Below are 13840 nucleotides of genomic sequence, written 5' to 3'. Positions count from 1 at the left end.
CACACACACACACACACACACACACACACACACACACACACACACACACACACACACACACACACACAACTAGTGTGGTACCCAACATGCCTTTGTAATCTCATTTTACAATCCCGATGCCCACAGCCGCAAAACACACAGAGGAGCCATCTAAATCCAGATTTCACGGGTACAGTACGCTGGCGGGTGAGTTAAGGTGATGCAGGCTTTTGGGGGGCCCCAGATAGGCCACCTGAGTCTTTACGGCAGCGGCCCAGGTTCAAATCCGAACCGTGACCCTTTGCTGCATGTCTTCCCCTCCCTCTCCTGTCTATCTTCACGTGTAATATCTAATTAAGACTACAAAGCCTAAAAAGTAATATTTAAAAGAAAAAAATATAAATACACACTTTAAAATATACAAAAGCCAGCTGGGGGCTTAGACTGCAGGAAAAACACTCAGGCCTAAACTCATTCTCACTCATCAGAAGGTACACAGGGACACTCATGCTACTGGTTTTAACGAACAAAAGCATGTGTGTAATACCTAAGCAATCTGAACAGCATGACAAAACTGTTAGGAACAACACAGCGGATAGAAAACTGTGCTTCAGGAGAGGAGAGAGGAGAGGAGAGGAGAGGAGAGGAGAGAGAGGAGGAGAGGAGAGAGAAGAGCTTACCTTCCTTCTCTGTGAGATAGAGAATGTTAACCTTTGGGTACAAACACACACCTTTCTCTCTAATTCACCAAGACTTTTAGTGAGACACACAGAGAGACACACACACACACACACACACACACACACACACTCACACACACACACACACACACTCACACACACACACACACACACACTCTCTCTCTCTGATGTGATCGGCCACCCCGATAGCGAGCCAGAAGCCGACTCTCTAAGCCTCAAACAAAGTTTGGTGAGCACTGACCAAGACCAAGGGGACAAAAAAGGAGGAGAGAACTGGGGGGGGGGGGGCAACAGAGAGAGAAAGAAAAAAAAAAGTGTGACCACTGAGTGAAGTTAAACCACTTACGATTCAAGTTTAGCTCCAGCACACCCCGCCTACACGCCGGATTCATTCACGGTGCATGTGCACGCACGCCTCTCCGGGTGGGAGAGGCACTGAGCTGGGTTTTTTTTTTTTTTTTTTTTCTCTTTCTCTCTCTCTTGTTCCGTTTGGTTGCTGCTGCGTTGCTGCCGGACGGCCCCTCGCTCATCCCCCCTTTTTCTCTACTATCTTTTCTCTTTTCCCCTCTTATCCAGTGTCCCTGCAGATCCACCCACCGACAGCTGCCCCCTGTACGGGCCAGGTGACAGATAGCCACTCCGGCTGTGTGCGCATCAGTGTGCATGTGTGTCCGTGTGTTTTTATGATTTAAAATAAAAAATAAAAAACACACATGTGATGGAGTGAGGAAAAAAGAAAAGGTGATTGTAAAAGTATGTGAACAAGTGTCACCACGCGAGAGAGGGACGGAACGAGAAAGGATTCAATTTCTGCGGGGGAGAGGGGGGAGGCTAAGTGTAGTGAATGTGATTTGATGGTGATGCTGAGATGGGGGTTTAGGCGTACAAATACTATTAGTCACTGCTGTGCAAACCTGTTACTCTACACACCCACACGGATGTGGGGAAGAAAAAAAAGAAAGAAGCTAGGCTCCCGGGCTACAGGAGTCAAAACACAACGTGGCGTATCAAAACAGAAATCAATCTTTTTATTTATCCAACAGCTCGCGGTTATGGATCCAGCGGTTATTGTAGTCGTAAGAATTCAACCTGAGGTTGGCCTTTTCTCTGCATTTGTGGGTTAGAATAAAAAGGGCACGTGAAACAAATTCCCTGAAGAAGAAAATAAGCATAATTTAACCTACAGCAGTAGACAGAACAAGAGGAGGAATAATCAAACCGGTATCTCAGCTCCATATAACATGGCCTACTCATTGTACAGTATGTGCTATTTTCTCATTTCTTCAGTATATTTTTTATGCATTAGGTACACATTCACATTCATCAATATACAACGCGATTTTGGAACGCCACTAGAGCTGCAAACAATTATTTTCATAGACTAAACTGAAGATTATTTTTTTCGGAAATTGATTGTTCATTTTGTCTGTAAATTGGTGAATAATGTCCATCTTCCTTTTCCCAGTGCTCAAGGGGATCTCAATCAACGGTCCAAAACCAGAAGACATTCAGTTAACAACGATATAAAAGATCACATTATAAGGAGCTGCTTGAAATGTACATCAAAATATTTTTCAACTATAAAAAAAAAAAAAAGGTGGTGATTAACTTTCTGTGCATCAACTAATCGACTAATTGTTTCAGGTCTGAACTCCACATTTCACAAACCAAAACCAAAATGTCTGGCAAAGGTTAAATAGTGCTTATTTATCTACCCCTTGTCTCACCACCATTCATACTTTGTTTTAATGATTTTTCAGTTCTGTCCTTTATTTCATTTATGCAATGCATTGTGGGAAAATAGTCAAGCTAGCAAACTAAAAAAACATTTAGTATGCCTACTGTTCTGAGTATTCCCCTTCCAGTTTCCCCCATGTGTCCTTATTTTGTAAAACATTTGCACAGTGTTCAAAGGCGCGAGACAAATAATGCATTACACATGTGATGTTGATTTAAAAAGATTGTCCGACTACTGAACCGCATCTCTCATCTCGATAGCACTGGCTAGCTAGGTAGCCGAACTACGCTTCACGTAAAAACGTAACATCTTACAAGACTTCACTTACGAGACTTCTAGATGTGTCTAGATTGTCTTTCCAATTGCGTATCTTCACAGTCTTATACAACAACAGTTTGATGTCAGATTTCTTTTACGACAAAATTATTTTCTACATTGACAAACATCACATGTGTAATTCGTGGAACAATTCAAACAAGATCAAAAAATGATTCGTCTCTCGCCATTGACTACTGAACATATTTCTTTATGAAATATGGTCCCATTGTGGTGAACCGGAAAAAGGCGGGACTTCATCTCTCATCGTCAACTTAAATTATCTGAAATATCACCTGTGATGTTTTGGTTAACAGTTAATATTCTACTTCATAAAGACCCTAGCTGGTATATCCTACATATATTTTTATTTACAATATACTAATATACTGATATAAAAAAATTGTTAGTTTGTCTCTTAATCTGACTTCCCTACTCTAATCTTTAAAAAAAAAACGTCTCACTAAACAGCTGGGCACTGTAGTTACGGGAGTAAATGGTTTACTTGTTGGGGACTATTTTCAGCTGTGGATTAATACATATTTGTTGCATTAACTGAAAACAAACTACAGTGGCCATGTTGATTGTAATGAATTAAGATGTCTGCCAGTGCAACAGTGTGGCCCATTGAGGTGTTTTCAAAGGTTTCTGGAAAAACAAAGGGGCTCTAGTGCACAGAGGAAGAAGCAATATCAGGATACATTTATTTTTTATTTTTTTTATAACAAAAACATATTTGCCCATTTTACCAAACAAATACTCAACCCCTGCTAAGAATCACTGTGTAGAATCAAATTATCTCGCAGCTCAAGACCATTGAGGCTCGTCCCTCAAATTTCTTTGCCTTCATTCCCCTTCTTTTTTTTTTTGGGGGGGGGGGCTAAACCCTCCCCCATTCCTCCCACTTTAAGACCCTTTCCACGCCACACCCATGACCCCCCATGTGCCGACATGAGGTCAAGCTCCAAAGATCACAGAGAGAAGCCAGACGAGAGAGAGAGAGAGAGAGAGAGAGAGAGAGAGAGAGAGAGAGAGAGAGAGAAAGGGAGAGAAACAGAGACAGAGACCTAAAATTCTCCTTTCCTCCCAAAAAAAAAAAAAAACAGGCCAAAAACCTCGAGCCTTTCCCACCAGCTCCAGACCCCCTCCTTTAGCCCAGTTGTGTGTAGAGGAGGCAGTGAGCACTCTTGCAGAAACATCAGCCCAGGGAAATTCAAATGAGGAAGGAACGGTGAGAGAGACACAGAAAGAGGGAGGGGGGGGGGAGCACAATAGTGAGAAAATAGGATAAAAGAATGAGATGGGAGAGAGTTAGGTAGGAGGGAGAAGGGAGGGGAGGGGGAGCTGTAGAGGTTGCTGAGGCTGCAGGTTAAGATAATGTGTAGATCTGAAGAGATTTGCAGGGAACATTTTTATTCATTTTTTGATTACTCCCATCTCTCCCCTTGTTGTCTCTCCGTCTGTTTGTTTTTGGCATTAGCGTTATGACTGCTGGTACGCTCGCATGTATGTACACATGCATGCTGATTAGAAGGTGGAATATTTTATAAACACAAACACTCGCACATATCAACACACACAAGGCACACAAACGCACTTAAAGATGCGTCGGTGGAAGCGAGCGACTGGGCAGACGCTGCCGGGAATGCTGAGAGCTTACGGGTTCGTCAACATGCAGACGCGGACTCTGCATGTTTACATGCAGACATACACGCACGCATACACACACGCAGAGCGCTCGCAGTGTGGCCCATCGCCGCGCTCCGCTCCTTATCAATGCCCTGCAGGTAGGCTGCGTGTTCTGACTGAGCTGGACCGAACTAAAAAAAGACCCCTTCTGCTGCTTCCGTTTCCCCGCACATACAAGTGCACTCAAAAATAAAAAATAAAAATTCACAAAAGTCTGAACAAAGACGCACCTTCTTTGCTGTCGGAGCCTCCCTCCAGGTTGAGCGAGATGCTATGGTCTCCGTCCTGATTCCCTCGGCCCAGGAGCATCCAGTTCTCCAAATCATCTGAATCTGACGAGTCAGAGCTGGACTGGGATTCCGACTCTTCTGAGCCGGACCCTGAGCTGCTGGAGTCCACAGTCACCGGCGCACTGAGACTCCTTTTCTGGGTTCTCTGGATGAACAACAACCATATAGTAATGTTAAAATAAAGCACTCAGTTGCAAGGTTATGCGTGCTTTACGTTGTGCGTGCTTTACGGTGATCAAACCACTATGAATTAAAAGTGAAAGAAAAATCATGAAAACACTGCAATTCTCTTCACTTCACTTTCTTTCTGTGTGAAATAATTTAGGAGTTAAACTTTTGGTCAATGCTCCGCCACGGCATCAAGTCATTTACTAGCATTGCTACATGCTTCACTGAACGCTGCGTCTCAACAGCAATCAATCAGCTGGCTGTGAATTTACTAAAGCAAACAAAGAAATGGAGTGGGGAAACATCAGCTCAAAAACATGTGGTCTGACACAATATAACCCTCTAAACTCTCAACATTTCAGAAAGACCATGAATCCCTCTTTGCACTTCTGCAATCATACGACCATCTTGAGTTGTCAGATGACGTTAGAGCCTAAAACATGCAAGTCTTTCCCATCGATACCGTCCATCCCACATGCCGTGAAAGCAGCACTGGCCGCCAAGTACAAACAGCGGGACTGTGAAGCTTTAGATGTCTCCACATGTTGAGGCGCTGTGCGTGGGGCTGTAGAAACAGCGGTACTCTGCTTCTAAAGAGTTGGAGGTTGGTGTCGTCTTTTTGGCCTTTCCCATGCCAAAAGCACAAAGTGTACGCAATTGGTTAAACTGTGTGTGTATCTGCATTAAAGTAAACTGCAATTGTTAGCATTTCTGGCTGACTAGCTTACCTTCTACAGTACTAATTTTACCCAGCACATTATTACCGACTACATTAGTTTGAGTTTACGGTTACATTTAAACAAAAGTACATAATAGTATTTGCCCCTTCCTGATTTCTTCTATTTTTCTATTTGTCACACTTAATTCTTTTAGATCGTCAAACTCAATTGAATAAAAAAAACAACCAGGGTAAACAGAAAATACAGTTTCCAGATTCAATTTCATTTGTTAAAAAGAAAAAAGGTATCCTGCGCCTGTATCACCCATGTGAAAAGTAGTCCAACGACAGTCAGAGACCGGTTCCCGCTCTCATTTTTTATCCGATCAGCCCGACCACTGCTGGCATTGAGTTTGGATCTCAGTGAGGTGTGGAAAAGCGTCTGTGCACAATCCTGACAATTTATCAAAAGTAGGTCTTGCATCCTCTGTTCTGGCGCATTCTGTATTTGGTGTTTACACAGATTTTTTTCATACTAAGATCTGAAAAAAGTGAAGTATGACCTATAAGCAAAAATAGAATAAATATCTATAAAATATAATAGAAATGTATTTGGAATCTAGAATGTGTTAATAGTTTTTCATGGCCCTGTATGGAGCTGTGAGGTACATATTTAAGAAAGCTTTTTCAGGATTCTCAGAATTCTGTTGTAAAATGCTTTTTAAACCAACCCATGGAGCTAATGTTAGCGTATTAGCTAGATACAGCTGACATGTTTGCCAGCCAATTTTAGATGGCAACAGGCAAGTTTTTTTGCATTTATTTATCCTGATTAAGTAAATGTTGATTGCACAATGTAACGGTAAAAGAATAATGACACAATCAGCATTTAGATTGGTTCCCTATAAGCCCTGCTTTCACAGCGCAATTCTGTCAGCTTCTGGGTGGCATCTCCTGGGGGGGGGTTTATTTAAATAGTGGTTCTTACAGTTGTTTCTCGCTTTGGACAGCAGCCCGGTTGCTAGCGGTAGCCATGTTGCTAAATGTGCTTCTGGTAACTCTGAAGAAAACGAAAGCGACGGTCGTTGCTTCAGCGGTGTCATCACCAACTATACTACTTAGTCATCTATTGCCGCTCGAATGTAAAACTCCATTTCTGTGAGTGGATGGAGAGTTTGACAGAGTAACAACAGTAGCTAAAGGGGGGGGAAGACGACACAGCGTCTCATCTTTGCTCTCTACCTGTGGGGCCGGGGTGGAAGTCTGCATCCGGTGTGCGCTTCGGCCCTTTAAGGCGCAGACCCCTTCATCGTCATCCTCGGAGATGGAGATGACATCCGGGCTGGAGTCGATCACGATGACCTCCTCGATATATGATGAAGACGACCTCTGACCTTTAGGGTTAACCGTCTTCTGTTTATCGAGTTTCTGTCGCTTCTTCTCCTTCTGCTTCTTCAGGTACTGCAGTAACTTGTCCAAATCCGGAGACGGAGGCCTACTTTCTTCAGTTTGTTCCCGTTCTCCGTCGACATCTTCTGTCTTCACGGGCGCCTCAGGCTGCTGGCTGTCCTGGCCCTCCGCCGTCTCCACCTTGTCCTCCTGCTCCTCCAGCGCCCCGGCATTCGAGGAGTAGTGGAGCTGGCTGTAGAGGTGGAACTCCAGCTCGCTGTTGGCCTCCGACCCCTCAGAGTCTCCGTCATCTTCTTGATACAGATCATCCTCCACCTCCTTCCAATCCTGGTACGCACAGTACATCACCCCAAAGTACACCCGGCTGCACACACATGCGCACACCCTACCAACGCTCACGCCAAAGGAGATGGAGATGAAGCGAACTGCAGGGATTAAAAAAACACAAAACCAAGATAAGTTATTGTAGGCAACTCAAGTCTTCACAATTGCAATATAAAGTAACACATAAAAATAAAAGCATATGTGAAATGTGTAATAACATTGTCTACAAACTTTTTTTGCACGGGACTGTTATTACCAGGAGACCTCATGTGATTTAGAAATTACTGAATCCCCCCCACATCTGTGTTTTGTCTGTCACATTCGGACAGGATGAGTAAAGTCTGTATTTTACTTGAATTTACTTAACTTATATATGATTTCAAGACTCCAAAAATGCTGTCAAAGCTTTTATCTATAAAAGCCATTTTATATTTGGTTCGGTTATAAAAACCGAACCAAATACCACCAAGATTATTATTTGCGCGTGACTAATTTCCTCACATGAAAATATGGTCGGTAATTTGCGATGGAATTCTTACTTGATAAATTACAGATATGTCAGATCCATACAGGATTAAGATTAGGGACAACCGTCCGCATCAATGCAAATGACTAGAGGTCACCGGGTAAAACTAGTCCCATGCTAATAGTTCAATATTATATGAAAACTGCGCTTAGGAATAAAGAAATAAACTCTTTCAAAAATTACGGCGGTTTACTTTCAATAATGCAAACTCAATATTATCATGTCAAGCTAACCATTACCTAAGGTATACAACATGCAAGGCTGCAACTTTATTATCATTCAAATTTTTCTCTCATATTCTTCTGTTAAAATCTGTGTAAAGCTAATTTATATTCGCCACTCTTAATGCATTTGACAACAATCTGGCAGAAGGCCAGTCCACCAATAGAAAGACAGGACATCCAATTATTCATTATTATTAATTATTACCCAAAATTGTGTTAATCTTTTATCCTCTAAACTATCCATCTCATGCAAACAAAGTGATATCAGCTATTATCTACAGCACGGAGGAATAAGTTTCCTCCATGCCGGCGTCAATCACAGGGAGGGCACAGACTCTGGTCTTGTTCTGAAATCCATTGGGGCTTGTTAACAAAGCTGAGAGACAGCATGGATCAGCTGCATTTTTTTTTTTTAACTGTTTCGCCACAGCTTTGGTGGTAAGAAACAGCTTGGATTCAGGTTTGTTACTTGTGAGGCCATCATGTCAACAACAAACACCTCAACAACACATAATCGGTGCCACTTTGTATGGTAGAAACTGTGAAATTATCTTCTTACTACATTCTTTAAAACACACACACTAACACACACTTGCTAATTTCCCCAGTCTCTGTCTCTCTAAATCTCTTACACACACAGACACAGACACACACAGACACACACACACACAGACGCACACTGGACGGAGAAGGGGCACCGGCCCATTGCTCTGTCCAGTCCTGCGTGTCTGTGCCATGATGGCTGGAGATGATTGGCTCCCGGACCGCACACACACACACACCGCAGAAACGCCACGCTACGCGGTCACAAGCCGGCCGCCGGGGATTAAAGGGACAGAAAGAAGAAGAGTCTTACCGGCTGGCGAGGGGAGAGCGACAGCTTTGAAGTTTGTCGCACAGAGACCTGGAGCTGACAAATGACCGACTGTGTTTTACAGTGGTGGAACATGAAGCCCCAGCACAGCCATGGTCCCCGAGCACAGGTGTGTTCACTTATTCTGCCTAATTAAAGCTGTGCACAGGGCTGTATGGGTACATACAGACTCTCGTGTTAGTTGTGTTGTATCTGTTAACTCAAAGAATGAGAGCACCAAACTACTGGCCAACAAAGCACATCGGCTTGGTGGAAGTTGAACTATCGCACTGAATACAGGAAACCCATGCTTGAATCTGTTCAGGTTTTAATAGAAGTGAATGGGAGATGGAGCGTATCTTTGAAGGATGGATATGGAACAGGACTGTGCCACTGGGAAAGTCAAAGTGTCTGCTGTGAAATCAAAATTCACATTATAGCTCTGCCCAACATCAACCTAAGCAGACATCTAATAAAGTGGAATAACTTAAAAACAGTACCTACCTTTAAGCATGTGTGTGAGGTACCTTTAAGTACAATTCAGAGGTACTTTACTGGAGTATTTCAATTGTATGCTACTTAATACTTCTATTCCACTACATTTCAGAGGGAAAAAATTGTACTTTTTACATTGCAGTTTAAGATTTAACACAGAAACATATACTCTTTTTAAAATATGCTGCATTGTAATAGATTTAACTACCTAAAAGTAAACAGAGCAGCAAAAATGAGTTCCAACTCGACCAAATGCATCAATAATGCTGATCCGATGTAAAACAATATAATAGTGGGGTTCTCTGCTTCATAAGTACTTGTACTTTTGATAATATATGTCATATTGGTGTCAGTACTTTCACGTAAAATTAAGTAATTAAAAGTACTTAATTTGACCTTTACTGGTAGGATTATGTATATGTCTGCAGGTTTATTCTTACAAAGGAATTTAGTAGCTACTTCGCATGAGTTCATGACCTCTCCCACACTGTTTGAGCAGTGGGACATAATGACACAATCATATCAAGGGAACATAATTGCTAAATTCACTGATTTGATGTTGTTGGTTACCATGGTGTTTGGTCTCTCTGGGAAAACACACACACACACACACACACACACACACACACGTTGTAAAGTGACAGAATCAGCTCTTGAGCCCACGACTATGTGCACTACAATGACAGCAGACATCTCAGCTTTAGGAGCATGGATGCACTGTGACTGCAGTTAGCATGGTGCTAGCCCCGGCTAGCACCATGCTAACGAGCTAGCAGGTGGACTGGGGCACATGAGTGAGCTCCTCAGGAAGCAGCTGCTAGCTACGTGCCTAGCTAACTAACGTTGACCCGCACCCAAAGACACAAAGTCCCCCGAAAAACTGTCGCTAAGGAAGGGGGGCCATGTCTAGTAAGGGCCACATGTCGCCAGTGGACGCTAGCATGTGTCCCTCCTGTCTGTCCACGTGCTTACAGGCAGCAGAGCAGCCGGTCGGATGTAAACAAGGAAGCATTTCAGTGACAAACACGTGAAAGGAAACGAACACGTGGCATTAAAGTCTCCCTGCTCAAAGCCACCGCTAAACATGCTTCATATGTGATGTCAGTAACCACGAGCTCACCTTTATCCCAAAAAACGGAGAGCTTACAAGAGTCGGGATGCTCAACCAGTCAGAGGGAGACCGACAAACAACTTCCGGGTTCGTCAGAGGGGAAATAGGTTGGCCGACCACAACGTTTCACTGCGTCCTGCGGGAGACGAGCAGGACCTTTCGCATCCAGAAAACGTTAGTTAGAATCGGTTAAAGGGTACATGACTGGACTTGAGGGATTTGTGATTTGATGTTCCAGGAAATCCATCCATCAAATCTTGAAAAATAGCAACGAATTTGAGAAAATACTGAGGACAAGAGTTAAAGGACCCACTGGAATCCCCAAACCTCATCCAAGCAGAGGCAACAAAAACTGTTAGCATCATTTTTTTTAAATATTTTATTAGGATTGTTTTGTCTTTCTTGGCCTAAAAAAAGAAAAATTGTTGTTGTCATCTTTGTTGTTGTAAATTCAGTTATGTCAGTCTGTTGTACAAACGTGTGTTTCTGTCAAGCAGTCTGTTTCTATAAAAAGTTAATAAAAAGTAGAAAAAAGTAAAGTAATAAAACAAACTTTTAGGACCATCAAAAACATGGTATCAGTTATATTCAAATCAAATCCCCAAACTTTAAGCCTATCTTTTTTATAATGCATTACATCACATGTGTGACTGACAGTGTTTCTAAGCACTGGTTTTGGTTTTATCCTCTATCGAGATTGTGATGCTATAATAATGCTTTACATCCTGATATAAAAGCAGCACATCATATTTTCTTTCATGTGGAGTTATTTTAAAGGTGCAGGATTACCCCAAAAAAATGTAAAAATCTTAAAATATAAGAATTTAATTTGGGCCTATTTAGACCAGAGGATGTGGCATCATAAGGTCATTTGATTTATCTATAATGGAAATTTATTACGATCTACATTTTTGTCATTGTCGTATCACATTTCCTGTTAGCCCTCTTTACTGACACAATCTAATAAAATGGCTAATTTGCAAAAAAACACATTCAAAAACAGGATCTGAATGGTTCAACTCTACAGTTATGCAAAATATTCCGGCTGCACATGTTCTGAGCTCAGAGAATACCCTGAGACTACTTTATTGTGAAAAATGAACTCTGATTACAAAATGCCATTATTAAAGTTGATGTGGAATTGTAAACCAGGCTGCTTTACTTCAGAGGCTTCGTATCTCATTCTGCAGACAAAAGATACAGCAGGGCTACACTGTGTTTCACTACATGGACTATTGTCATTCTGATGGATGTTGGGGCGTTTTCACCTTCCTCAATAAGGCACAAATATTAGCCATAAAATATCAGAACGTGTCCATGTGCGTGTGCGCATGTATGAGCGACTAGCATGGACCTGCAGGCCTGTGCCATTATTACATGTTGATGGGAATGTAAATCTATATGTAAATGTAATTCAGCAGACTGGCTATCGCCATCAGTCATATTCATAATGCGCAGAATGCTGCGGAATTATGCCATCCTGGCTCTCATGAACATTACCATCCATCTTTTCCCTTCCTTCCGTATCGTGAGAGTAATTGTGAACTCTGTGTATATCCAACTATAGGCATTAGCGTCGACGTTGCGGCGAGCGAATGGCGTATGTGATAGGGAATCAGAGGGTGAATGCCATCTGATTCCAGAGGGTTCTCCATGCGTGTCAACACAGGAAAAGGCCATCACAGAGTTGGATTGTTTCCCCTCCGAAAAGGTTAGGCTGCACCTCATGTCTCAACACTATCACCTCTTGTATACATCTGACACACACACACACACACACACACACACACACACACACACACACACACACACACACACACACACATACACACACTTAATATCCTGCATCTGTTTTGTTTTTGGGAAGCGCACATGGGGGCCCTCTGCTCCCCCATATCTCACTAAATTGGATGCAGGTTTCGGGATGCCTCACTGCCTCGGTGAAATTGTGATGTGGCTGCCTGATTTTGGGGTTTCCATGCATTTGACGGTATTTACTATTATTATTTTAAAAGAAAGGTATAGAGCGCCTGACTGAATGGAGGCATCTGGTTCAGCGGTTCATCTCGGAGCGTCCAGACCACTGGCGTGTTGAAGATGGATGGAGTGTCCCGGACTAGGGGGTTTAAAGTCCCCCTGATTTACCAATCACGCATTCCAGTGGGAATGGTTCTGCCTGGCCAATGATCTTTATTGAGGAGAAGGAGTTAAAAGAAGCATGTCATTGCTCTCGTTTGATGCCGTCTGTATGTGCCGTTTGGGGCTCCTGCTCTCATTTAGCGGCCAACACTTTTTCGACGGAGCCCTTGATCAAAAACGGGATTCTCGTCAGCTGCTCCTGGTGTATTGGCAATATCCTGCAAACTGATGGTCATTTGTGTACAAATGTACTTGTCTGCAGACTTAAACTGGGTCCTCAACGCTGCTATTGCTTCGATTAAGTCCTTTTGATGAAGCACATGAGAGGATTTTGGGGAAACGGTACAAAAATTCTGCACGAGACATTGTTTTCTTTGGTGAATTCTGAGGCGCTTCTTGAGAAATGAACAAACCTCAGTACAGTTGTTCAGGAAGGAGGTACAGCTGAAACCATAAGTCGTCTGATCTATTAGTTGAGTATCAGAAAATGAATATTTTCTATTTTTTCTTTGTCCATTTTGATAGTAAACTCAACGTTTTCGGCTTTTGGACTGTTGCTTTGACAAAAAAAAAATACATTTTAACCCACCATTGGCTTTGGGAACATGCGTCGTGCATATTTATTATCATTCTTTTGCTATTCGCTGACACTGTAATTGAGAAACGTGTCAGTAGATGTATCAAAAACTAAATTCTAAGTCAGTTGCAGCCCTAGAAATCCTTTATAGGACATCTGCTTACATACAGACTCCAACCGTAACTCGTTGCATCAGCTTGTTTCAGTTCTGAATAAAGAAAAAAACAAAAAACTGTCTTCCTCTTCTGCCGTTGGTGCTGGCTTCCTTGTTACTGTATGTATGTTAATACAACCAGACGGCCTGTATCAAAGCAGCCAGGCAGGAGGAATTCCCTCAACAAAAAAAAAAAAAAAAGACTTGCCCTGGATCAGCGCTTCTGAACAAAAATGGCTCCCATGCATCACCCATATGGGGCCCTCTGTGCCAGTCATTCACACATGTACAGCATTCGTGAACCGAGAGCCTCATTTCTCTCCCACCGCAGCACACACACACACACTCCGTCGTATCACTGCAGTGAGAGTTTGATCCTTTTCAGTCGCATTAGCATCAGAGTTTTATTTTTTTTATCATTAATTAATAGATATCACGGCGTAAAACAGCCCTGCAGGATATGAAACTGGTGGCGTATTAGAGAGATTC

General features: G+C 42.5%; 1 protein-coding gene across 2 annotated transcripts in view; it reads right to left on the bottom strand.

Annotated features, from left to right (window-relative positions):
• zcchc7 (zinc finger, CCHC domain containing 7) overlaps positions 1-10568 on the bottom strand; it is a 51744-nt gene extending 41176 nt beyond the window's left edge. Inside the window, exons 1-3 of one of the 2 annotated variants that reach the window (XM_054604393.1) lie at positions 10491-10568; positions 6781-7373; positions 4653-4857 (exon numbers count right to left, since the gene is read on the bottom strand). In XM_054604393.1, coding sequence (XP_054460368.1) covers positions 4653-4857; positions 6781-7293 — 718 coding nt within the window. In that variant the 5' untranslated portion in view covers positions 7294-7373; positions 10491-10568. Of the gene's footprint in view, positions 1-4652; positions 4858-6780; positions 7374-8878; positions 9177-10490 lie in introns of those variants that run through there. The other variant, XM_054604394.1, reaches the window with a different exon arrangement.
• Positions 10569-13840: the final 3272 nt, after the last annotated feature.

Source organism: Anoplopoma fimbria, chromosome 9 (assembly GCF_027596085.1).
Source record: "Anoplopoma fimbria isolate UVic2021 breed Golden Eagle Sablefish chromosome 9, Afim_UVic_2022, whole genome shotgun sequence".
In the NCBI taxonomy this organism is placed as follows: Eukaryota; Metazoa; Chordata; class Actinopteri; order Perciformes; family Anoplopomatidae; genus Anoplopoma; species Anoplopoma fimbria.
Note: the sequence above shows the minus strand (reverse complement) of the source record. Positions and strands in the feature narration are given on the sequence as shown.